Source organism: Vanellus vanellus (assembly GCF_965231255.1).
Source record: "Vanellus vanellus genome assembly, chromosome: 2".
NCBI lineage: Eukaryota > Metazoa > Chordata > Aves > Charadriiformes > Charadriidae > Vanellus > Vanellus vanellus.
Genome location: NC_138906.1, coordinates 75,727,235 through 75,754,460, shown reverse-complemented (window position 1 = coordinate 75,754,460; position 27,226 = coordinate 75,727,235). Strand labels below are relative to the sequence as shown.

The 27,226-nt window shown below is 42.9% G+C and overlaps 1 protein-coding gene across 1 annotated transcript; it reads left to right on the top strand.

Annotated features, from left to right (window-relative positions):
- Nucleotides 1-732: 732 nt before the first annotated feature.
- Nucleotides 733-26,407, top strand: LY86 (lymphocyte antigen 86). Its single transcript, XM_082479544.1, has 5 exons — nucleotides 733-1,054; nucleotides 14,975-15,061; nucleotides 16,521-16,649; nucleotides 23,763-23,815; nucleotides 25,685-26,407. Exons 1-5 carry the CDS (start codon nucleotides 934-936, stop codon nucleotides 25,778-25,780), a joined length of 486 nt encoding a protein of 161 aa, XP_082335670.1. The 5' UTR covers nucleotides 733-933; the 3' UTR covers nucleotides 25,781-26,407.
- The last annotated feature ends 819 nt before the right edge of the window (nucleotides 26,408-27,226 follow it).

The window sequence follows — 27,226 nt, the reverse complement described above, 5'->3', positions numbered from 1 at the left end:
GTGCTCTGTCCAGGAAAGTCCTTTTTGGCAACTGCAGTTTGAAATTCTATTCCAGAAGCTTACTGGAGATGCAGCAACCCTCCCTCCTTTCCTTACTGATCATTCCTTTCCATCTGCAACAGCCACTAGGTTTTGCATACAGCACAGCTTTAAAAAAGCGCCATGGTGTGAATAACAAGTGCACAGTGTCACTAGTGGGCAGTTAAATAACTGGGAAGACAGAAGAAAAAAAGAAAATTAAGTTAGGTTTAACTGATTGGGTATACTGTTAAATAGTACATTCCTAGAAACCACTGAAGAAAATTAACATAAATGCAGTATTTAGCATAGTCAAGCAGGAAGGATTCATTCCTAAAAGTTTCAGGGCTTGCTTATTTGGTGTCAGCTTCATCAGACACACCTCCTTTCCCTCCAACAGACAGATTTGTTACTAAGAAGAACATAGAAACCAAACCGTCCGCCTTGCAAAATTTGGTCTGACTGTGTGTGATTTAAGATGGGGCAATTTGGATTGCAATGTTTTGCAGCCAGAAGGGCTAAATAAGCCTGTGTGAAGTCTTGACCCAAATGCTTCGACTTCAAGAGAAGAAACTGGCAGCGAGAGGAAAAACTAAACAGTTTGCTGCATTGTTCCAGCCGGTACCGAGGCAGGGCTACGCCGTGCAGTGAGTAGGTGTGATTAGCTCATTTGTCATTAGTTTAAACTGAAGCAGAAAGCAGAAGTCTAAGCACACGGAAATAGCACCCTCCAATTCCGATTAGCCTCTTGTTTATACCACGCTGTGGTAAGCTAAGGCTGCATTGGCTCACTTAACCCTTCTGCAGGCACGAATGTAGTAACTCCTGTCTGCCTTGGAGAAAGGCGAGAACACCTCCCCTCCACAGAGGGTTAGGCAAGAGACAGAAGTAATCCTGCAAACTACCACCGCCACCATGAAGACATCAAATGCTCTTGTTCTCATCTTAGTCCTGCTTTACATCGATGCCAGCACAGAATGGCCTACGCACACAGTCTGCAAAGAGGACAACTTGGAAATACATTACAAAAGCTGTGGTGAGATTTTTAAAAATTTCCATTTTCCTTTTAACTGGGCAACAAAGTTGTTCTTGTGCAGCGAGAGGCTTATAAACCAGGCAATGAATGGAAGGGTTACAATCCAGAGCCAGCACTGGGTTTCACAGCTAAAGTATTTTTAGTCTTTCAAATATAGCCGATTTGGTTGACACACACACACACAAATCTGACTGTGTTTAGATAGACGATAGTAAAGAGAAAATAATGTAACCTAATTCAGAACAATAAATAGCTGTCAAAAATCCAGTTGAGCATGAAAGAGCTGACTAGGATTTTTATCTTGAAATTAGGTTAAAAAAAAAAAAAAAGCAGAAGACCCTATATCTTTATCTTTTTTACCCCCCGGATGACACAGACTCTTCAATGTACTGATCTGCTGTTTTCCTAATGTGCAGCGAGGCTGCAGTGAAGTGCTTTCTGTCCTCCCACTTGGAGTGACAAGGGACCCAGCGTGACAGTGGGAAGGATTTGTGATCTGCACCATTGCCACCGTGCTTAGCGAGACTTCAGCAGCAGCACTGAACAGAGGCATTTCCCAGGGACCATGTTTGTTCTTTAAATCTGTAGAGAAGGAAAGGAGCAAGCGGCACTGGAATGGCTGAAAATTAGTTCCCCGAATGGTGCCTGCTTTCCACCTCTTGCTTTGCTGGCCTTGTGCCTCTCCTATTGTGCTGAGCTGCTTTACAACTGGGACAAAGGGAATTAGATTCACAGACGCCTCATTCATTTTCCGCACGTGATGTGAAAAGCGATTCATGGCAAATGAGCACCCTAGAGTTTGTTTTTCCAATTCATCCTCATACAAAGGGTTTCCCAGGGGGCTTTTTCTCCCCTGTAGCTTTCATGCAGTTTTGCACACCCATTAAAATAAAGCCAGAAAGGGGACAAGAGAAGTAAATAAATATTTGTAATGCTATTCTTTACTGACCTGCTCCTAGGAGACAACAGTCAGGGCTTCACATATTATAAATGGGTATACTGCATTAGGAAAATACTTAATTAGATATTGAATACTAAAATAAAGGTAATAACAAAGCTTGTAAGAATTCATTGTACAAGTTAATGCTGTTCCCTCAACAGGTCTCAGTTAGCACGAGATGCCTTGACACAGAGGCACAGGCTACAGTTTGAGTCGATTCAAATGATGAAATTTATCTGCTGGGCACATGTCAGTCAGATATTTCTTCTTACTATGCACACCACTGGGCTAACTAAAGAAACATAGGTGTTTAGAGCTTATGTACCACTTATTTCGGTTTGCCACACACAGAAAGGTAAGAGGTACATTCACTCAGAAGGAATTCACAGCTTGAGAAGCACAAGTCAGAGATCATACAGGTTAGGTCCCACCACCGAGTTATTTTCTCTTCTCCTGGCACAGGTATGGGAGATGGGAAGATTACACAGATGTGGAAACAGTGCAAAAATTAAACCAGATTCCTTGTTTGAAGCCAAATTCCTCACTCCCTTACAGCTCTGGCAGATTCAGTTGTAGCAACACTCACAGCCGCTGTCACAATATTCTGCCCTGCCTTTTTCCAGAGGCTACCACACCTGTAGCATCAGACCAGGGTGCACCATCTGCAGCTCTGCTGACCCAGCTCATAGTCTGGTAGCTTGCATAAGAAAAATATAAGGTGTTTTGGACTGACACCCTCCCCCCCTCCCCCCCAAAAAAAAAAGAAGATATCTACATGTGGGGAGGATAAGTCTCAATACACTAGTCTACATTCCCTTCGGAGAAGGCACTGGTCTTACTGAGCTTACTGACAAGCTCACAACAGTGCCAAAGGTGCCGATCACCCTTTCAGGGGAGGGGAAGCTTTGTCCCTGCTTCATTTCATTCTAAACCACAATTAGATGAGCAGAACATAACTTCCTTCTTTATCCATATCCCACCAATTGTTCTGACCCGGGAGGGAACAGACATGCTAGTGCCTACATGTGACAAGACCCTTTCCCAAACCTTCTCATGACAGCTTTGTAATGTCAGCAGAGTCAATGACAGGCAAACGCCCATATCCTTTCAGGGGAAGACTGCCCTGCATTTTCCTCTAGTCTGAGAAATCCCCATGGTACTTCCTACTCCACTGAAAACGCTAGAGGATGACACATTTTGGGGGACACAGTAGCTACAGTGAGGTATCTAGTATGAAATCTTAGGTAAAGGATTCCTTGTTGGCTTCAAGAGGGTCAGGATTTCACCTCTACTGTTGTTACTATAGACTGTAGGATATTACCAGTGAATCAGGGTTGAATCTAGTAAAATTTAAGGTCAAGAGAATTTTAGCCAAGTACTTCACAACTTTATTTCTGGAGCTGAATGCCCTCTATCAACAGATTAAGAGTTCAGTCTGAGCATTTAAAAAGGAGCAAGGGTTCATTTTCACATTGCAGTTTGTCGGATCCCCTCCTGTAATGCAGTAAAAATTTGACTAAAGCCAAAAATATGAGCTAATATAACCATGAAAAAAAGTAGCAGAAAAGCTTAGGCAGATAAGTGAAGACAGGCAAAGTGTAGCAGTCTTCTGTACCCTGGAGCAAGTACCAACTCCCCGTCTCAAGCACTTACCCTAGTTGCATCCTACACCTGTAATGGGTAAGATACAGACATGCCTCAAGCCCCCAGCCTCACTCCATGTTCTGGATCCTATAGAAAGTATCCCCATCCCTAGCCAACCATGTCAGACTAAACATTCAGTAACCAGGACCCCAAGGCATGTATCAAAAGGGCTAGACAAGACCCTAGTTATCGATACAATGCACTTGGGGAAGAAAAAAAAAAAAGCCATCTAAAAGAAATCAGACAAAAATTCTCAGCAGCAAGTCCATGGTGAGAAACTCAGGCTGAGAGACAGGTGGTCTGAGAGTAAGTAGACGGTATACTGCCTCCTGGATATAACCACAGGAGACATAACACCGAGACAGTCTATAAATAGCAAGACATTTCCCATCAGTGCCACTCTTCCTCCCAGGATGAAGTGACAAAAACGAAGGAAGATCTCAAATGACCACAAATCACTTTAGAAACCTGGGCAGGGATCCCGAGATAAAAGCAGCACAGGTTAACCTCTCCAACTGAGAAAAGAGAACCCTAATTGGCAAGTCTATGCAGAGACATGAAAAGAACCTGCTACACAAATGGCCGATTCCTATCCCTTTTAATTTCACAGTGATTTTCACAGTAATAACGCTTTTGATCTTTCCAGCTACATTTTAAAAGGCAATTGTCTGGGAAGGGAAAGGCAGGAAGGACAACAGTAGCAAAGTGCCCCGAGCAGATTCTGGTGCTATTTGAACGTCAGGTATCCACCTGAAAGGGCAATGGAGTAAGAGAATACAAAATATAATTCCTCAACACATCTACCAGCACCTGCTTCTAGACCACTCACATAAGCCCAATTGTCTTAATTAGCCATGAAAACATTCTTACAGTGTAGTGCTCAAATGGGGCCCTCTTCATAGGGTAAAGCAGATGATTGATTGCTGCTGCAAAGACATGAAAAACATTTCCAACTATTTTTACAGCTCTTTCTTCAAATATTAGTTGAGCCTACATCAACAAATCAGTGTTTCAGAAGGCCAGTGTTACCCAGACCAGTATGCTCGGTGATTAATAAAGGTCTATGTTTAGATTAGGACCTGGGAGATTTCAGAGTTGCCTGCTGCTTGAAACTGTAGATTTCTTGACAGCGCAGAAAAGGTTACTGATAAGGTAGAAGTTTCTAAGAAAGTATCTGGAGAGCATCAACCATTAAAGACTGTTTTCTGTGCATAAGAGTAAATAACAGGACATTTCAGGAAGATCTTCAGGAGAGTCAAAGTAATAGTATTTGAAGATGACATCTTGAGAAATATTCCCTAGGCTTTATAAAACACTGTTCAGACCACATGGGATTTTTTGCTATCACAAGCAAACACATTTCCAAATTCACATCTGACTTTGTTTGCTTTTTCTTTTTTTAATCTGAAGCAAGGTTAATAGCCATCAGCTGAAGTTTCAGAAGAAGGAGCAATCAGTGTTCATGTCAACCTCCAGAACCTAAATACGAAACTGGCTGCACCCTTTACAAGTTTTATATCTGCATACCTACAGACTTAAAAATAATAAAACGTCTTTAGGGATATAGATAACCATTTGCTTTAATTAATGTCTTCTGCTAGACAAAGAAGCAGGTCCCTCTGATCATCTAGAGACGACTTCTTACATGCCAATGCCTCTTCCTAAACAGAGTATAATCAGACTGAACTTACATCCCCTGAGCCCCATGACTGCTTGAATAGCTCTGTCACACTTCAAGCAGCGTTGTTTCTGCAAAGCTTTTTCCTGCCCTACACTGGTCCAGTAAGAGAGCACAGCACTGCCCACTTTAGTATGAGTTTGCACTGGATTGCATTTACAGAGAGAGAAACACTCATCTGTATGGCTTTTCTTTAAAGTTGTGAGCTCAGATTTGCATCTCCATGAAAATGGCTTCTTGAAGTCAACAGGGTTATTCTGGTATAGAACCTGCCCTGGTCAGACAGTGCAGTATAGACACCCTCCTGTTAAACCCTGCTTTGAGGGAACTTTTCAGTGCTTAAAGGAAAAAAAAAAAAAAAAAAAAAGAAAAGAAGAGGTGGAGACTGAGAGACTCTGGTTAGATTACAGTTTTCTGATGATTTGTCTGTCCATGTTGAATAGTTTCAGTCTTGCTACGATCCCCTTTACACACTCAGCCCATCATACACTTTTTCCTACATACTGAGAGATCAAATATACTATTTCCCTTAAAATCCTCTTTGTTTTTTAAAAATAGACCTGTAACATCCCTCCCTGCTCAATCAGCAATACCAACTTGTAAACAATTCTGCTAAATAGTCATAATTGCAGCACTAGTTTTACAACACATCACTTTGTTCTCTGTCAACCAATGTTACTAGTCCTTTTTCCTCCCTGGCCACACACTTACATCCTTCAGTTAAAGGATTAGTAATTCGATAGCTTCAGCCAGCAAAGAAAAGTCTGCAAAAAATTCTCACCTCATGCATCTTCAGGGCAAATGTTCTCCTAGACACTTGGTAGAAGGAGGTTCTTTTTCCATTATTCTTTGGGGTTTTGGCAGACAGATTGAGCCAGATGCTTGTCTTGGACTTAATTATTTATTTATTTCCCTCAAGCAGTCTCCAGCAATTGCTTCTGCTTCTAAATTATTTAAAGCCACACGACACCAACTCCCCTCTGATCTTTTGTTGCATAGACTGCTAATGGGCAAACAATCAAAGAACTTAAGAATTTCACTTGAAACGTTCTTTTTGTTTGCTTGCTTTGTCCAAGCCATCTTAGTGTCGTAGCCTTGCTGCTATACTCATCTGGTATAGCTTACTTATTCCAGAGGGAAGGCCAGATGTTGACATGCATATTTCTGGCACCAGATCCTAACAAACTGAAGCTATCATCAGAATCAAGTCAGCATAGATACGAGTGCACATGCAAGTCTTTTTAAAATTTTGGTCCCTCCATGAATTATTAAAACTACCTCATCTATTTCATTCTCCGCTTCATTAGAGAGGATTAGAACTGTCTTTTCCTATGTGACCTCTTAAGGTGGTTTTGATTTCATTTTACCTCTTCTTTCAGAGAGGAGAGAGTATTTAGTAAGTTTTAAAATGTAAATGCTAAGGAAGAGCAGGAGAATTTCATACCTCCAAGGTACCCTGGCAAAACCATTAGGTTCAGCATCTAGACTTTGAACCATTTAAGCAAAAATCAATATTAATGCTTTCACTGAGACTAGCAGTGGAGAGAATTAACCTCAGCTGAACTTTTCCCACCACGCTTTAAATTTTCCCCATCTAATTTAGTTCTCAGAGGTTTCCTCACAGTGTCCATTTCTTTGCCAAATCAATGAAGGTCCTGCATCATGGACTGCAAAAGAGGGTTGTTTATGTGTGACAGCCCCTCCCGCTAAATCTAAACTAGTAGACACATTTTCCACCTATTGACTTTTGCCGTGTCTTTGGTTGTTGTAGCCATTGAGTCACTAAGGTATCGCAGGCAGGAGGGGTAACAGCCTACAGGACAAGCCATAGGAAAATGTGTTCTCCCCTTTTGAAACAAATAGGAGAGACATACCCAGGAGACTGTATATTGTATTACAGTCAAGAAGTACTGTGGGTAAGGCAGAACTGTCATTTGCTGCTGCGTGCTGAATTTGCATCTTTATGGAAGGAGCAGGCCAATATACTAAACAGGGGAGTCACAGCCATATTAACAGTTTGATAAAAATTTGAGATTAGCTCCTGTATAGATAAAGAAGAAATTATCAAAAGGCACATTCACTTAATAGAGTCAGGAGCAAGAACAAACCACAGTTGCTTGTAAGTCCTCCAGTGTAAAGCTTTCTGTGGAAACATATGAAGCATTGCTAGGCTTTCTTGACATTGCCACATCATCTTATCTAGAGCTGTCATGAAGGCCTCAGAATAGCTCCGGACCCTACAATACCTACAGTTTACCAAAGAGAGGCAGGAGAGATCAGGTTCTCACAGCAGTTTAGCATCTGTCAGCAAAAACATCCAGAATAACCTAAGAAAAATTAACACCTCGTAAAAATGCAAAAAGGACTTCAGCATTATCGTGTGTTGGTGTCACTGCACCAACTTCAAAAAAGGCTTATGGCAACCTAAAACTAGGGAGGAACAGTGGCCATCATGGACAAGATATCCAAATATCCTGTACAGAACAAATCACCTCATACTGAATCCAAAACCTTTGATCTGTCCCAGATGCTGCTTTTAGACTCGAGAGTTTCCAGTTGCCAAAACCTAGGATCTTGAAAGCTACCACAAATTAATTCAATGCACCAGTTTCCTCTTCACCTGAAGATGGATGGCTCCTGTCAAGTGATCCAGCAGTGATCGGGCAGGCAGGAACCCAGCTAGTTTCCTCAGCAGAGCACACACGCCATTCCAATTATAGCTTACTGCCATGCTCCTGCAGTGGATTTCTACCCATCCTGGGAAAATGGGAACATTTAGGCCATTTATATGCTGCTGATTACTGTTCTGTATAATCAGCGGTAAAGCCTGCTATCCCAGAGCATGGCATGTGTCTAGCAGCAGGGCAGTTTCTAGTAATGTTTGGTTCTATTTCTGACACAAGTCTGCAAGTCTGTTGTGAATCCCCAGTCATACTGGCAAGCACTGATGTCCAGACATCTCTGTCTCAAGTAGAGCAGTATAAAGAACGATAAAAAAAAAAAAAAAACCCACACAACACATGAAGAGAGAAGAGACAGATCCGATTAGGAAATACAGGCAGTTACTGTACGCATCTTACTCATGCAGAGCATGGTGTTTTCTTACCAACATAAGAGAAGAACAAAGACTTTCTCTCTCTAATACATTCCCTGCTGGGCCCAAATTAATGCAGTATTTTCTTGTTACACTGCTGTAGCTGAAGCTTACCCTGCCTCCCTTTCTCTCTCAAGGTAACTAGGACCAATCAGGATTATCAAATATAAATACAGATCTGTATGTGCAATCTCTCAAAGCCAGCATATTTCAGTTTTGTCTTCTCAAAACAGGCTTAGACAAAGCTTTGTCATACCACACAAAGCACAGGAACACACACCCCCCCCCCCCCCTCCAAATATCACACCTGGCAAAAGCAAGAAAAGTCTCCATAAACCTTCAGGCACTACACCTCCCCTCAAGCTCTGGCAAACAGCTCTAAAAAGCCTGCTGTCAAGAAAGGTGGTTTGGGCAGGAAAAGGCAGGGAGACTCAGGTCAAGTCTTTGGCAAGGCTGCTTTATACACACTGATGACACCCGCATCCCTAAACACAGCCCTCCGGGTGCAGAGGGCCCCTCACACCTGCTGGCTTCCACACAGCTCCTCACCCAGGCCACCAGCAGCTCCGTGGCCACAGGTGGCAGCTGGGTAACCTCAGCTTGGTATCAGGCAAATCTCTTCCTCTCCTCTCCCTCTGCCACACTTCAAGCCCTTTGCTCACAGGCCGAACCCTCCATCCCACATCTGTCCCTCACACCCTAAACGCTGCTACTATTGCAGTCCGTGCCCCAGCAACACATCTGGAGAAGCTACCAGCCATCTGAGTTACCGTTTCTGAATATTTGCAAATTCAGACATCAGTTATACTCAATGAGTTTTATCTGAAATAGCAAGTGAAAAAGTCTTCATCCTTTATTTAAATAATTTTGTAAGACACTGGAATAGTCTTGCTCCAAAACTAGGGCCATAAACACCAGTCAGTAAAGCCTGTGCCTTAATCTAACCAAGTAGTGTAATCTCTCTTTGCATTACCAGTGTTCAGTATACTTGAGTGAGGAGTGGAAATGATTTAAATATTGCATAAACACTTTTTTTTAAGCTGTATTTTAAGTTTCTCTTGCTAGCGTTCTGGGATTTTTTAGCTTATATATTATACTGACACCAAATCTTCAGGCTTCCTTCTACAGCTGTGCAAGTTTTATCAGAATGGAAGCAGAGTTATTCACTGTTAGACATCTTCAAGAGCTTCAGGTTTAAGCAGACCTCAGAGACTACAGCTTGATACCACTGTTTGCAAAGGGGAATTCCCACAGCCTGTACCCCCAGGACATTAGAGTTCATGTGCCCTTAGTCTTCCCTATTCCTTCACCCCCCTGTTACCTAAGCAAGCCAGAAAGGTACAGGAGATAAATCATACCAGTGACTTCCCCAAAGGAGGTCAGAGTGTCTGTCTGAACTAGGCAAAAGCCCAGAGCTGGTCACATCCGAGGTGTGCTTCTTGGGATGAAGCACTTTCATGATAAACTAGACACCACCACCGAGTCTCACAATTTATTCTGCTCCCCTCTGAACAGAGGGTCAGTCCGCTCCCCCAAGCCGTGTCTGGACATGGCAGTGACATGCAGGGAAGGCAGGCCCAAAGGGAAGTTCGTTAAACTGAAGGTGCTCTGGGAAATCTAGATGCACAACTGGAGAGCTGCTAATTCACCTGATGCTTCTTCCTCAGTACCTTATAAGTAGATTCCAGTGTCAAATATAACCTTGAGCATTCAGGTTAATTTATTTAAATAGACATTAAAGGGAAAATGTTGAGTGAATACATAAAGTCTGAGATCCCAAACAGTTCCTCATTCTTTCCGTCTCCTTTCATCACCTTGAATGTTGTAAGGACTAATGATTTAATTTTATTAAGAGCTTTGAAGGTGAGGAGTGTTGGGTAATTACTAAATATGTTTCTTCCTTGTGCTAATTTCCAGCTCCTCTAGCAGTAGTTTGTCCTTGTATGACCCTAGCTAAGCGCAGCTATGTCACTCCATTTAATTCTGTGGCTTATCTGCTCCTAAAAGCGTTATTTTGCAACTCCCAAAGCTTACCGATGTGGAGAATCTTCTCACCACTGCAAAGACTTACAGATGTGGGCTCTTTACTAGCAAAGCTTGCCTGCTGGCTGCTCCTATTTACTCATACCACTGATTTTCATGCTTATAGGGAAACAATGTGATTTTAGAGCAGATTCAGATGACAGTAAAGCAAGTAGAGGATAGTTAACAAGATGGGGGAAGGGAGAGAGAAGAATAACAGACAGAGGCTGTTGCACACCAGCCCAGCAGAATTCCTAACAGGTGCTTCCCATCTGGCCATGCAGTTTCTGTAATGCTTGGTTAGTCATCGAGCAGCTCAGGCTCTAAGGGACCTAGCCATAGTGGGTTAGCACATTATCATTCCCAGCTGTCTGCTTCATCTTCCTGCTGGAGATCACCTCCCAGAGCACAGGAGGCTGTAAGGACAGCCCCAGCTCGCAGCCCTGTGGCTTGGCGCACACCCATGTTCAGCAGGAGCGTGAGCTGGTGGCCCCACAACTGCAGTTAACTGAGGCATGAAAGTGTGTTCCTATCTGTTGTCCATGTTACTGGAGTAATAATCTCCAAAGGTGTAAGGTTTGTAGCCAGGAGCGTCACATAGAAACACCACTGTAAATATGGCTGAGCTAATTTACCTATGAACCTTCTGCCAAGAACAAGAGCAGGAAGAGAAACCCTAGGAAGAAAATGTTCAACAACTCATCTGAGCTTCTAGGCTACACTGCAGACATCCGTGTGGTCTTCCAGAAAAACCCAGCCAAAGTCATTGCTGTGAGCACCTCGCAATAGTAAGCCAGGATGAAATCTTGCGCTATGGTGCCACTACAGCTCATATGCAGGGAAAACAACATACCAAACCTATATAGCAACAAACCTCCACCAGGCTAACTTGGGTAAGGGTGAAACAGAAGGTGGGATGCATGGGGTGAGCTGGCATTATGCCATGTATGGGGTGATCAGTGGCAAGAGGCCAGGTACATCCCAAATTTACCTCTCACAAATCGGGGTTGCACTGCAGAAGCCAGTCTTCAGCAAGAGCTGTACATTCAGTGCTAGGTACAGTTGACAGCTCAGCATTAGCCACAGCATCAAGTTCAGATACCAGGTCTAAGAGATCTTACAGTGCATTGATTGTTTACAAAAGCCAGACTTGCCTCTCAGAGCAGTTGCCTGAAAGATACAGAACTGTCTAGAGAGACACTTGAGTCGAAATCCTGCTCCCAGGCACCTTCATGCTAGCTGTAAATATGTTGCAGCCCAAGCCCTTCTCATTAGAGACACACAAAAAAATGTCCGTTCCCCCCCCCCCCCAATAAGGAGATTTGCACTGATAAACCTCAACACATTTGCAAAATTTCCAGCAACATTCCAAGTGTTGAAAATATATCAAGGCAGAACTGGAAAAGCAAAACTCTGCAACCAGTTGAAGAGTTTCTAGTTTTAATTATGGAAGAGGGAGCAGATTGAAGGGAGTGGGTGGAGGGAAGTCTGGGAACATACAGTACTGTGCACTATGAAGTGTTGCAGGGAAGTGGAAGGCTGAAGGGCAGCCCCACGTATTTTAGAGATTTAACGGTAAATGTTATTGCTCTGCACATGTGAAAGACATAACATGTATTTTTTTTTTCAGTCTAACCAGCTCACTTCAAATTGAGGCAAACAAGGAAGAATAAGTATTAAACCTCCATAAGAGACACACAGTGACTCACAGTTGTGCATCTGAGATGAACACAAAAACAGCAATTGCCTTGAGTTGCCTTTGCCACATGAGGGACTCCTCAACATGTAAAGAATGAGGGGTATGGCACACTACCTTAGTTCATAGGGCACAGCTAAGTTTACAGACATCTTCACTTATCAAATGGTTAAAAAACAGTATTTTCTTTAATTTCCTTTTAGCCGCAACCTTTCTGCCTACATGTTTTGGAATCCAGACTCCCTGGCACCATAGCTTTAGCAACACAGCCATCCTTTCAACTGATTCCAGCAGGAGGCCCCCATGTACACCACAATATCTAAGATGCTGGATTGCAAAGTCATAGCCTGAATTTCCACAGGGAGATGGTCAGAGAATTAATTGGGGTTCCTGTTGCCAGAGGAAAAGTTTACATTTCTCAGCAACAGAGTAACAACACAAAATCCAAGTGCTCCAATTCACAAATTTTACTGGAACTTCTCATGTGAGTGCTTCCATGCTCTCTTCCTCTCTGGGGACCAGACAACACTTCTCTGGATAGACCAGAGCCCTATACTGCATCACTAGCGGTGCAGTAGAAGACATCCATGGCTACAACACACCATGAAATATGCCATCTGGCAAAAGAGCTCAACCCATAGAAAAAACAAACAAACAGGTATGAGACATCCAAACTAAGACAACCCTGGGGTCAGGTTTGTTGTAAGAAGCCCATGCTGTCCAGAGAAGCTTGGTTTCATGAACATCCCCTTTCCATCCAGTTACTGATGAGAAATTTTGAACTAAAAAGTCAATTTCTAGCCCAAATACCATGATTTAATTTGTTGACTAAAGCACAGCCTAGTCTTTTTGAAAAGAGAAGAGCATCATATATGTTGCAGTGCCATTTTTAACCATCGCTCCCTCTAGAAATTACAGGGCCAACAATTTTAGTCATTTGACAACCAGCACTCTTTGTAGGCATCAATGCCCAATTTGCTCTGAATCTGAGCAGCTGCTTCCTGACCCTTATCATTGCACCGCACACAAAACAAAAACGAGAGGGGCTCTTGCAGAAGTCCAGAGGAAAGCGGAAACCAAGCCCTGAGAGGGGGTAGAACCCAGAGAGGAAGCAGGCATAACGGTCCTGGAGAACAGAGAAGTTTGACACACTTTCCGGCTGGAGCAGGAAACTGCTCTCCTACCCGATTGCAACAGCTTCTGAAACCACAATAACAGAGTGAGAACTGACAGGAATATGGAAAGGGAAGAAGGATGACCCCCAGAATCCTGTCACAGTTGAGCTGATAAAAAACTCCAGGCACCAACTTTCTGACCCAAGCAGATCACGCGACTGCAGAGACTGCTTTAGTGGTGCGGAGGACAAAATCCGACACATGGACACAAAGCTGTGGGAAATACCAGTGACTTATCTCCCTCCTTTAAACAGTTGTTTTAATTTCCCAGAACTTGGGAGCTCCTTCCAGACCACACTGACAATCCATGTGCTTGCAGAGCCTGGCTTAGTTAGAGGCCCCAGCTCCTCCCAACACTTTAATTCTTTTCATGCTCCACTCTAAGCCATCAGGCTTTGCTCACCCAGGCTTGCTCCCTGCAAGCTGTGGAGCACTGCTGCAAACATAGGGTCAGACTACAGAGATGCTAGCTCAGCCTCACAAAGGACACTTATGACTCAAGTTTCATTACAACATCAAAGAAAAATTCTCCCAACCCATTATTTTCAATTCAGTGAGAAGATTACCTCAAGCAACAATAACTTAGAAACAGAATTCGATTCCCAAGGTTATATTTTGTCACCACCAGCTCTATGTAAACCGGCAAGCCTACGGCTGCTTCTGCACATGCTGCAGTTGCTTCTCTCCTTTTCACAGAGGAGGAAGTCAGATGCACAGGCTGGCTAGAAAGCCACCATGAGGGACAAACCTATGCCTAAAGCAAGCCTTGAGGCTCAAGATGATATGCTTCCAAACCAGCCAAGTCTTTCACCTCCAGCCACAGGTCTGGAACGCAGTTGCACGTGCTGTTGGTTGTGGCAGCTGAGCTGTCAGGTGTTGCTGCCGGCTGTCACCAGAGTGACATGTTGGCAAGCCTTCAGGCATAACACAGAGTCTCATAGAGGCTAGCAAGGAAGAAGGTGGAAGGGGGCATGGGAGAGAGGAAGCAATTCAGTTTGTACAAGAGCTTCGGAGCTTGATGCAGAGAAAGGCATACTGTAGGAACTGGTAAGCGCCATGTTCACATTATTCATCAGCTGTAGGGCTCCCTTTGACCCCAGCTCTGCTAAAGTCTCCCAGAAAGGCAGAAACATAGAATATTATCTGGGTTAGAAATATCACGATGGTGGACCCAGCATGAAATACTGCAGGATCTTAGTTACCCAATTTTATTTTCATTTTCAGACTTTTCATTCCACTTCAGAATTCAGTTTCCCAATCAGCCTCACCAAGCCATCTTGTGATACAAATGAATTAAAACCATCATCATAACCAATCAGTGCTGAGGAAGGAATGCCAATGCATTGGGAAGAACAGCTATGCTAAGACTTCACTGAATGAGTATCGACTGCCCACCACTGTGGGGAACTTGCTTTCCCTGAACTTGGCTCGTTTTCCCACATAGGTTTTAGCCACACATAGGCATCATCTGAATGTGCTTCATACTCAAGTGGTAGAATGGACAGAAGTAGCTATTAAACAAAGGGTATGGGAGCTTTGAGCACATCTTGGAGAATTTTTAAGTAATATATAATCTGTTTTTTATAACACTTGTATTTTGTTTTCTTCTCTGTAGTCAGTGTCTCATTAAAAGATATAACTTGTCACCCACTGCTTTCCATCTCCAAACAGATCCCCAGCAAGATTTTGCTTTCAGTATTGACCGTTGTTCTGATGTCACAACCCACACCTTTAACATCAGAGCTGCAATGGTTCTAAGTAAGTAAATCGTTATTTTCTCACACCATAAACAGGTAATGTGACTACTGGTATTAAGAAGTAAGAGCGACAACCTCCTATAAAATATGAATGGGCTTCGTTTCTGAGAAATTTCAAAACCTGCATGGGGCTACAGAAGTGTCAGTTGTTATCAGCTTGGCTTTAGACTATGTATGCCACCCTAAGCAGGTCATACGAGCCCTCAGTCCCTATTCCTCTCCTACCCTTCATTTGTACATATGGATAGTCAAGATGGGGGCTGCTCTAGAGCTCGTCTTCACAGTTAAGCCTTCTGGGGACAGTCTTGTTGAATGAGACGGGTACAGCACCCACGCTCTTGTGTCAGCACCAGCAGTGCTCAGCAAATTGCCAAGGCTGACCCTTGCAGGTAGGAGACTGAAGGGACTCCCACAGACCAAGGTGGGGGCACATCTCTGCCCCTCCTGGACATGCAGAGAAGCATGTTGAGGGAGTGCTGGGGAGGTGCTAGCCTGAGGCAAGTCATGCCATCAGCTCACCACCTGTGCTAGCTGAAATTATACCCTTCAGCACATGACTGATCAGCAATATAAGGTTAAAAGCAGAACTGCATTTGAGCTAATGGGCTGGGTGCATGAGTTAATATGAGCCATAGCTTGCTTTGTGATCCTTGCACAGGAAAGACGCCTTCTGGCAACCCCATCAGCCTCAAGCTCACCTAGAACCTCTGCTACCAAAGCACAAATATGAGACTGCTGCTGTATGCTCCTGGTGCCAAAAATAAGTTTGTGTGCCAAGTATCTTTTAGCACTTGGGAATGCTTCTTTGCATGAAAAAGTTCTCCCTCTTGTGAGACATGCTGCCCTTTTGCCCAGGGAGCATCAGTTTTCAGGTGGTTGCAAAGTTAAACAAGCCTGCAAAATCACATTACAGGCATCTGCAAACACTTTTCCAACAACCTGGAGTACAGGACCTCCCTCTAAGTCCAGTAGCCTCAGTGGCTGTATCTATGTAAGCAAGCCAGGCACAAGCAGGCGACCTCCCAGCACTGCTATGCTGGTCCCTGGCACAGGTTTGGCTCAGGCCAGTTACCATTTTCCCAGTCAGCATGTACAGGCCACAGGCTGCTCCCAGGAGCCCACTGGATATGGTCCCTCTGTTAGACACAGTAGGGAAGAAAGCGTTTAGGCATATGGACACAAGATTTACTATGCCGGTTGGCCTCAGAGTCAGAGACTAGTCATGGACATAGTTTATTTAACAATAAAGTTATATGCTACTTTGTCCCCTGTTGTATACCTTAGGGGACTTAGAGACCTGTTCCTGAAGCATGGATTTCTATTTAACAGGAGTTCTTAGTGAAGAGAAAACATTCAATAGCTTTAGCAGCAGGGAAAAAAGCGGAATATTTTTAAACATAAAGTAATAAACTTGTTTGTCCTTACACTTTCTCTGAGCTCTCCTTCTGCTTTGTGTGTAGGACACAGCATCAAGGAACTGTACGTCAAGGTTGACCTGATCATAAATGGGAAGACTGTCTTAACCTACTCAGAGGCGCTTTGTGAGCCGGGTCATTCTAAGCTTATTTTCTGTGGAAAGAAGAAAGGAGGTAATTTAGGTAGCACTCTAAGTGTTTGATGGCTACTGAATACTCCAAGCAGGATGCACCCGCTGTGCTGTTGAACACACCAATACATCGTAATGTTCTGTTTACTTCAACAGCATGTTAATGGATGACAGAAACACAGTAGGGCAGAGACATTTTAATTTCAGAGCCTGCTTTTCCCCCTAACCTGTTTGCTTGCTTTGCTTTTAATCACAGAATATTGCACACACATGGGATTTCAAGTCCATAAAAAAAATGACTGTGGTAATGTGACCCCATGCAACAGCAGAGAGGTTCATAAACCCTATTAATAGGCACATGGTTGTCATGTGAGCAAGAAGTATGACAAAAATAAAGGCCAGTTCTGTAAAAGAAATGGCTGAGGAAACAAACAAGCTGTTCTGAACATGTTCTTCACCATTAAGCAAGTAACACTTCCTGTCCTTAAAGGCAATTCTTAGCTCACTTTAAGAGGAATTGAATAAGGATATTTGGACCAAGGTACTATTTGATACCATCTATGGTTTGCATCTTGTTTCCACTCAACACACACCTATGGTGGCAGTCATATGATTTCAGTTCACACCAGTCAAACCGCAAACTGGTGCGGACTTGCACTAGTTGGTTTACAGTGGCATGAGTCGCCCCCAGAAAGCAGGCCTCTTTGGTCCCAGGTGAGCCTGGGCACCTCAAGGTCCCTTCTGCCACAACCCAGGCCAGGTAGTGCAAAGCTAGCCCTGGTATGTCTGGAAGAGCTACGATCATGCCTCTGGACTGTAATATTCACATATCTTAAACAGTTATTTTGAAATCCCTCTTACATCAGAGAATCATCTAGGTTGGAAGGGACTTTTAAGATTGAGTCCAACCATTAACTTAACACTGCCATGCTCATCTCTCTTTAGGCTGATATTAAAATAAACAGGTAGAGCTGCAGGGAAGTTTCAGAGTTATTAGAGCACCAGTTAGTTTCAGCAGCTCTGCTTTCCTTTCATTCACTTGCATCCCCATCCTGATAACGCTGCAGTAATTCATGTGCAAGGGCTATGAGTTTAAAGACCATACACAGCACTACTGCTAAGACAGCTCCCGGAAAATTACTAAGACATTTCACACAGCATAGAAATATCACAAAGAATAATAGAGAAATGCTGCATGAGCAACCAATTATGTAAATCCTGGAAGCCACATAGACAAAAGAATTAAATTCAGAGGTTTCTTCAATTGTGTATTGAATTACAAGCGGCCAAAAAAGCCACTCACAGACATACTGAAAAACTGTCTTATTCTGATGAAGTACTAAATAACATCCTTTAGAGAATCCATTAAGTAGAAGTAGAGTCAGTCCTGAGCTGAGCACAAACTGCTACTCAAACATTAAGCCACAAAGCAAAAGACTCCTGGGGTTTCCAAGTCCCTTAAACTGACATGATTGTTTGTACTAATTGAAGTACATTATGATATAATGATTGTTTAAATAATACTATATATATCTTTATTTAGAAGCATCCCTAAGTTGGTGCAAGGACCTCTGCCACACACTTTTTAATACACATCCTCTTGTTCAGCAGCTATTTTTATGTAGGAATTAAGTCACAGTGGGAAAGAAACGAACTTTCTCAGACTAAGATTCAAACTGAAAATGTGGTATTTCTTAATTAGTTGACATTTGATTCTGACCCATGTTTTAGGACACAGAATAGACCTGAAGTCCAATTTGAGGCAATTCAGCACAGCCATGATTTACCATATTAGCACAGCTGTAAATCTGACCTAATACCTACACAGAAAGGACAACACTGTGAATGGCTAAGTATGGAGCCTAGCAAAGGTACAGAGGAGCAGGTAGCCCTTTCAACTGAAGCTTTTCATGCAAAGCTCCTTTCCCCTGTTGTACAGGCAATATTTCCAGGATCTGGCTAGACCTGACCCGAGTTTAAATATAGTTCCATACAGAATTTACTTACCTTCCACAAGGAGACCAAATATAGTCTGTTCCTCCTTCTCCCAAAATGAGACAGAACATAGTTCTGCTACAGACTTTGTTGGTCCACTCACTCATGGACAAACAGAGCAGAAGTTACAAGGAAAAGAGACTTATAAGAGCCAGATGTGGCTAAGTCTTGGGTGTTTGGGGTTGTTTTATTTTTCTTTGCTCATCTATAATGCTACAGTTTTGCCATGAAATGGAAATACTTTAGAAGACTTAATATAGCTGCAGGTTTCATGCTCATCATAATCATATAGTAAATACTATTTGTGTTAAGCAAAGGTTACATCTAGTACTACTTGCTGGGACTCCTAAATACAACTCCAAGATATTTTTCTTTGAGCTATATGCCTGTTGTGAACTTGTTAGCCCAAAGGTTGCAAGGAAATGGGCCATTGTCCATTTGAGAACAATAACAAAACTGCTAAATTCTTTGTGGCATAACATGAACTCAGCTCTTCCTCTTTTTCAGTAGAGTACTGGTTATTCCCCGTTTCCTCCAAAGCAAACAGTTACATAAGATAGAGCAGATTTCCCAATGCCATCACTAAAATCAGAGAAAAAAGACGTACCAGGTAATATTTAGCAATGTGCCAACCACAACTTGCAGGCTTAAACAAAGCTTACTGACAAGAGACAGTTGCATCCTCTGCAAGTCTTCTTTCAGGCCCAAATGATAAAGGCACCATCAGAGCACGCGTATGATTCTTTGTGCATGCTCCCAAACCACAAAAGAAACCCGCCCCACCCTTGCTTCAGACTTCCATTCTTTACATTATTGCCTCTTTCAGTAGGTGTTACAGTGAGCAAGTTCCTAAAATAGTATTTGTGAACAAAAGCAGAGAGCATAACATGAATTACAGAACTGGGTATCACGTTGAGAGCTTAGGTACATTAGGTTTCTGAGAAAGCAGCTACACCACAAAGCTCAGTCTTTGGGCTGATATCGTACTTAGCCCCTTCATCTCACTTTTTCCTCCCCAGTAAAGAGAGTGGATGTTTCTCACCCACCTATGTATTTATATACATTTTTCTCACTCAACTATACATCTATAGCTGGCAGTTATCCGGATCACTCCTGCATCCCTAAAACTCACAGAAGTTGTGTGTCAGTTGCATGGGTGCAAGATCGTGTCCTAGAAGAACTCCAACATGCAGCATTTCAGCTCTAAAAAGATTTAAAACATAGAAAAAGGAAGAGGTGGGTGCAGATGTACAGGGCCTTTATATAGTACAAGAGTGTGAGAATGTTTAAAGATTTTCAGTGCAAGGAAGATTTGAGAAAGGAGTGAGAATTTCATTATAGGTGTTTTGTCAGGAATGAGAGGCATCTTCATGATAAATGATAACTAGTAACTTGAAGTAATCCTCAGGAAGTTCTTTCTTACACATTTCAAAGCTCTGCTTCAGACTGGAAGCTACTAGAGACCTGCTTATTAGCAGGGAAAAGGACTAGAGTTACTTTTGGTAGAAACAACAGGGAAAAGCTGCTACAACAAATACAACAGTATTACCTTGAATCACTGGTGCATTAGAAATGTTTTCCAGGATGCTCTACAGAAATCACCTTCAGTTAAGCCTTTAAGGAAGAGGGCTGAAAGTCGAAGGTGAACTGAAAGCACATCACTGATGACAGCATGCTTGACGGACACCATAACTTACCAGCAGACCAATAAAAAACATAGGGGATTTTTTAAATTGGAAACATACGCTCACGATTTATGCTGTTCCCAGTGTTCATACATTTTTTGCAACTACATCTGGGCTTGCTCTAAAAAAACACAGAATTCTTTCAATGAGCTATGCTCAGTGTTTGTGACAGTTACACTTACTGCAGCAGATGTGTTCATCCTCCTTCAATGGAGGAATGCAAAAGTGTATGAATATATGGAGAAAAGTGTATACGTATATGAAGGATACTGTGATAAACTACAGTTCTTAAAGTCTTGGAGGATGTTTACACTTCTGGAATTATAGCAGAGATCCTCATGCGAGAGGAACATTGAACAGGCTTTAAAAAGCCTGATCCAGCCAGCGTGGGCACAGAGGAGGTTGCCAGTCTGAAGTAAGTATGAAAGATAAAATTCAGCAGATCTATATACCCATATTATTTCCTGGCAGGTCCCAACTATCTGAAAATGAGAGCTGCCCTTGCTTTCCTATCAGGACATACTTAAAAGAGTCCTTCCCCTCCCCCTATCATTGAAGCAAGGAAGGTCACAGGAGCTTTCTATAGGCCTGGTTACAGAACCACAGAATGGTTGAGGTTGGAAAGGACATCTGACAGTCATTTAGTTCAACTGCCACCTACTCAAGCAGGGCTATCTACAGCTGGTTGCCCAGAACCATATCCAGGCAGGTTTTTTTAATATATCCAAGGATAGAGACTCCACCACCTCTCTGAGTAACTTCTGCCAGTGAAAAGTCGCCCTCACTGTTAAAAAAAAAAAAAAAAAAAAAAAAAAAAAAGGAGTCTTTCCTGATGTTCAGGAGAAACCTCCTGTGTTTCAGTTTGTACCCACTGCCTCTTGTCCTGTCACTAGGCACCACTGGAAAGACCCTAGCTCCCTCTCCTTTACACCCTCTTTTCAAGTATTTGTGCCTATTGATGTGCTCTCCCCTAATCCTTCTGTTCTGTAGACTGAAGAGTGCCAACTCCCTCAGTCCCTCCTCATTGGAGAGATGTTTCAGTGCCTTAATCATATTAGTGGCCCTTCACTGGACTCTTTCCAGCAGCTCCATATGATTAATAACTGTGAACCACTGTAAGACCCCTAGCTAGAAAAAGCTAAGGGCAATGCTAAAGCATAGAGCAGTAAATGTGGACCTCAAACTGGACACAGCACCTAGCTCCAGTTGGAGACTCCATAAAAGATAGTACAGCCCATCAGTACGACTCCATTGATTACCAAGCAAAGGGCATAGCTACCACACATCAGAGAAATCATGGAAGTCTTCCCAGAGAGGGCTGAAGCAGAGCCCTAAGACTGCATTCATCTAGCTCTGATGTAATCGTTACTTTGTCACAGCAAAGTGGAGGGAAAAAATAGCTTCTACCTACACTGAAGGAGCAATTAGCATTGCCATCATTTCAGAAGCAAATTTATGGCCTGATGACTCCTACTTCATTTTAAAAATACAGGCTTTGCAGAGCTTGAATGCTGCATCTGTATGTTTAGATTCTGGATGGCTTTCTGACAGCCTAGGTGGGACCCTAATGAACCACATGATCCATGAGGTTCCATGTCCCTGTGGAGGAGAAGGGGAAGAGCCTTGTTTCCTCTCCACTCTCCTCTACTGCCATCCAAGTTTTGCTAGGCTCAGAGTTGGCTGAAGGAACAGTCAAACAAGGCTCTCTACTGAGCAAAAGGATACACAAACCATGAGCTACACCGCTGCATGGTCCACACCACCTTGAGGGGGAAGCTCACAATATGGCTTAGCACACATCAAACACATCTCAAGTCCCAAGGGAGTCACTCATCACCCAAGTCACGCAGTCTGCAGTGCTTTTAACTCCCATTTAGACTCCAGTAAAGTTGTGAACCGAGAAGTGGGCTGTACTGTATTTTTAAAATTCTTGAGTCACCACTCTGCAGCAGAGATGTGTCAGACTTCTGTGCTTTATGCACAGAAGCAAGCGGCAATGGTGACTGCTCTTTGAAAAGAAAATTACTTCTTGGTGTCCAGATGAAGTAGCCAGGGATGCAGAGGAGAATGAGTACAGCATGAGCGCTGCAGCATAGTTAATCAGTTTGGGACTGATTTGACTGAAGCCAAAACATACTTCTTCTGTTTTCTATTTTGGTGTTAGGTTTTTGGGGGCAACACTGAGAAGTTCTGTATCTTTTCTACCTCCCAGAATCATCAGGGCATTATGTTTAACAAACTCCTCATTAATGCAAAGGTGTAGAACATTGATGTCTCGGGTTTCTCCTACTCTTTTCCTGGTTTATCTTATAGTCATGATGCTTTCATAAGTTTGTTACAAGGCACTGACTAACCTTTCATAGCATATGTGGGGTAGACCTTCTGTGGTCTCTTTTCCATGTCAGATACCTACCGTGTGGTGGGATGGACCATACAACGTAAACATGTTACAAGCCTTTTGTCCAACTTTTCACAAGGAACAGTTTAAACCCGCACAGCGAGACTGGACTAAAACAACTCTATAGAAGTGACAAGCGCCAAGATACCAGCACATATTCATATAAATATGATCAAACACTTACTCCTCTGTCACTGTCAAAGTAAAGAATATTTTATGACACCTACAAAAGAGAATCTTTAAACAGTTCTTAGACTTTTCCACAACTTGCGGAGGGCAAGTTGTGCAAGAAATTCTGAAATACTGAAACATCTACAAGTTTTATTTTCAGTCAAGTCTGCACAGTTTGGCCCAGTAAGCTATGAAAAAGTAGGAGGAACTGCAGAACAGCTTGCTAATTCTGTTCATTAATGCCAAAGTTGCCCTTTCTTCAACAGCAAAAAGCAAGCGTGCCTTGCTATTAGGGAGATGATGATTGGAAGGTGGAACTCCTGGGCTCTATTCCAGTCACCAACACATCTTGTGATGGCTTTAGCACATCACATAACTTCTTGGTGAACACTCCCCTTGGCAGTGAGAGACACATTCCTATAACTTTAAGGTCATGTTCAGCAAGCAGTCAGAAGTCCACACCTACAGAAACACTCAGCTCAGATTGTTTTTTCCTCAAAGTCACCAAAACAGTATCGTTCAACTAGTGCAGGTGTTTAATAGATCACGCTAAAGGGCTTGTGTCCGGCAGTCCCTCTCCCCTTCCATTTCCCCATTTGCAGGATGCATGCCGGCATAGGAACACCCACCCAGTTGTGCAAAGCCATGCCCCCCTCCTCCACTCGGACAGGGACTGCAGGTTCTCCTTGAGCCCAGGCTGTGCCCTGCTTTCCCTGTAAGGCAGCACACATCCTGACATTTCTCTCAGGAGGGCTGTTGCAAGACCGTGTATAGAGCACTTTGCAGTTCCACAACACTTGTCACTAGAGCCCTTTGAAGTGTTATTATAAAAAAGCATCTACGATCAGCTGCTTGTTTCCTTCCTGTGCTGCATATCTAACCACCCATCACCATTTCTGCTTTTCAGAACACCTCTACTATGAGGGACCAGTCACACTGGGAATCAAAGAAATCCCACAGGTAAGTTGGTCACAGCTGTGCTCCCAAGCAGAAGGGCTTTCTGGATGAGTATGGTCAGAGGACTATCAGCAGTCACATCAGCATGCTCCAAGCTCCCCCAGCTGGCACACTGGATCTGATAGTGTTTACATGACTAATCCTTTTCCATATAAAATTAAGTGGCTTTGCTTAAAGCATTAGAAAGCCACCGTTATCTAGAAATAGACAGATTTTCTTAGGATAGCAGGCTGTTATCCCATGCTTACCAGCATCCTTCCCTGAAGGCTATGCCTAGAAATGCTGTGATGAACAATGCCTTTTGTTCTCTCCCACTGGAGTGCCCAAGCTCATATCAGTCAGCATCCTACTCCAGGAGCAGCTTTACTAACATACTGAGGACACTTGTGTAGTAAAGGCTCTAGACAAACTGAACAACAGGTCTTTAGACCAAGAGGAAGCCTTAGAAACATCCACACAGACCAGTAAAACTCCAGTTCTGGGCAAATTAGCTGAATTTGAAGCCAGAAATTCTACGACTGTTCACAATCCTCTTTTAATAAGAATTTTCACCCATGAGCAAAAAATTATTCTGGAGGAGGAAAAAATAATCTAATTAACAATGAGCAATGGAAATTAGTTATTATAAACTCCCTTCTATGAATGAAACTATAAGCTTTTGTAGAATTAACATGCTTGCCTTCTTTGTTAATTAATCAATCGGGCAAATAACATCATCCTTCCATGCCAGCAATAAGGAGTTATTCCATGCAGCAATCATCATCTTCTCATTACAAAGAACGGCCTCATGTGAGCAGCCCGAAGGACATTTACGCAGTCTGCACAGCAATTACAACAAGGCTGTATTCTCATGAGCATGTTGCCATTGGGCTTCTCTCTAAATTTGGATGTTACACTTAACTTGAACCTCTCTGTGAGGACACAGGCCAGTTATTGCTTTAGAAATCCCATGGTAAAACACGAATGCCAAGAAGCCTGACTCATTCTAGCTGTGCCTCCTTCTACTCCATTACCAGAAGAGTTCCAAGCAGGGCAAGAGCTTTCTACGGTCCAAAGCCAAGAGGGCCACTGCTGCCAAGCTCTCCTACCCCAGGTTTTGCTCCCCTCCACGCTCCAGAAATACTGCAGTGCCAGCAACCTGGAGTTAATGAAATCTAGTTCACCTCTTCTTCCAAATCTGTTAAATGAGCCTTGTCACCTCTCCTGCCCAGGGCTTCTCCTCCGAGTGTCTAGAGAGAGCAGTTTTGACCAATAGAAAAAAGCCATGGCTTTTATTGAGATTTTTGCACTGCAATGATACAAGGGCTGCCCAAAGCCTGAGTTATTAGTAGCTTTAACACCACAATTTTAAATTAAACTACCTCTTGTATTATTATATAGGAATATATCACAGATTGGGTCATCTATACACACACACAATCCCCCAAGGTGCTCTTTTATAAAAATTCATATCAATAAGACTGTACACACTGAACAACAAGATCCAAGGAAGAGAAGTGCCAGACAACTGAGCACCTCTTCCCCTTCCAGTTACTGAACAGCACAGACCATACTGTGCTTGCTCATAAGAAACATGAGAAGTTATACATATTTGAAAGGAATTTTTATGCATCAAAACATTGTGTTCCCCTTGCACTGGTTTAATTTTGAACTTGTGCTGTCAGCATTGATATCCCTGATGAGAGTATTTTGGTAGAAGATATAGGCAAGTCCTTTACCAGTTCTGAATCGCGTTTGGATGGGAAAGGCTTTGGAGGAACTTGATGGGAAAAGCGTTGTTCTGTTTCTAGGAAGAGGACTCCCTCATAGAAACAGCAGCAGTTATATACTACTGATGGGCTAATCTCTTGCTTTTGTGTTTGTCTCATATAGGGAGAGTACACTATTTCAGCAAAGCTGACTAATGAAGATCACGTCACTGTCGCTTGTGCTGATTTTACTGTGAAAAATTATTTAGATTATTATTAGCAACAAACCAATCTCATGAAAGCCACAGACTACCAAAGCTATTCAATCCAAGTGAGCTGCATGCATGCTACAATGATTCTGAGGGAAATAATCCCCACGTGGTGGTTCTGATGCTATTCCTCTTTATAATTCGCTATTTTCAAGAAGTCACTAGACCCTCTAGTGGTAATTTTATCTCTAAATGCACACTGTAGCCCACTTTCTGCTTCCAATATATACAGTTGCAAGCAGAAAGCATCCAATACCAACATTCTCATCTTAGAATTAAAATAGCATGAGGCAGAACAGGCGAGAGCCTAAACATTTTTTTGCAGTAAGTTATGGAGGTATCCATTTCTAACACAGGCTAAAGATGGCTTTCATATGTATTATGCAGTTACAGCACTCAAAATTTTTGATCTGGAGCCTCCACTAGTATAGATTTTGTTATAACCACAGAACAAAGACCAAATAGGATGAACGTGCCTTTTTTTCCAGTGATCTATGCCCTGCCACTGGATTTAGATCACTCAAATCTTCTGGAGTCTACCTGGAATTTTCTGTTCTTTAATGTCTTTTAAGTGATATGTGAATCATTCTGTATCCAAGCTACATGCTCTTCTTGCTTCTCAATAAATTCATAATGAAAGAATATTTTTTTCCTCATTTTTCCTAATAATTTTAGGATCTTTCCAAAGCTCAGAGTGGGGAAAAAAAAAAAAAAAAAGAGAGGGGAAAGAAGATTGAGGGAAGCAAGTTAAATGAATGCCTTTTTTTTTTTTTTAAATATGAAGCATCAGTCATGTCAACACACATTTTATGTTAGCAGAGGACAAATTGTTCCTTGCTTTGAGCACAAAGCCCCAGGAGAAGTAAACACAAATTACACTGCCAGGTGCAGCACATCCCCAAACCCTCTCATTCCAGAAGCCTCTGCAGCTGGCATAGCTGATGGGTGGGTAGATAACCAAGCATAGGGCAACAAATGGGATTAGGATCTCAGGAGATCCAATTGGAGAGTATGGAGACCTGTTTGGGGGATTGGAAGAGTAGGGGAAGGATCAGGAATAGGGTTGAGTTCTGGTTTGGAAAGGTATGTACAGGAATTGGAGGGTCCTGGAGCTGAGAGCATGCCTACAAGGAATAGTGGTGAGCATTGGGCTGCATGCCTCATCTTGGAGAGGTTCAGGATGTATGGCCGGGGCAGCTGTGCCTCACAGCTGGCCACACAGGAGCTCTGACACATGGCCTCTATCCTACACACCCACATGCTGCGGCTCAAACAAATTCCTGAGCAGCAAAAACATCCCTGCTGCACAAATGACCAACACCGCAGAGCGGCCAACAGCGAGCAGCAAGGGATAGTCCCTTGCTTCCCTCCCATGCAGCAAAATTCTCACCTGCCATCCCAGCAAAGGTGAGCAAGCCTTTAAGGCCTGACTTGGACTGGGGAGGGCTTACCACTGT

What these genes read in the sequence shown, in the direction of transcription:
- LY86 (XM_082479544.1), top strand. Translation starts at nt 934, where the DNA reads ATGAAGACATCAAATGCTCTTGTTCTCATCTTAGTCCTGCTTTACATC. An exon ending in CAGAGCTGCAATGGTTCTAA is followed by an intron (nt 15,062 to 16,520) that starts GTAAGTAAATCG and finishes CTTTGTGTGTAG; the next exon opens with GACACAGCATCAAGGAACTG. An exon ending in CTGTGGAAAGAAGAAAGGAG is followed by an intron (nt 16,650 to 23,762) that starts GTAATTTAGGTA and finishes TCTGCTTTTCAG; the next exon opens with AACACCTCTACTATGAGGGA.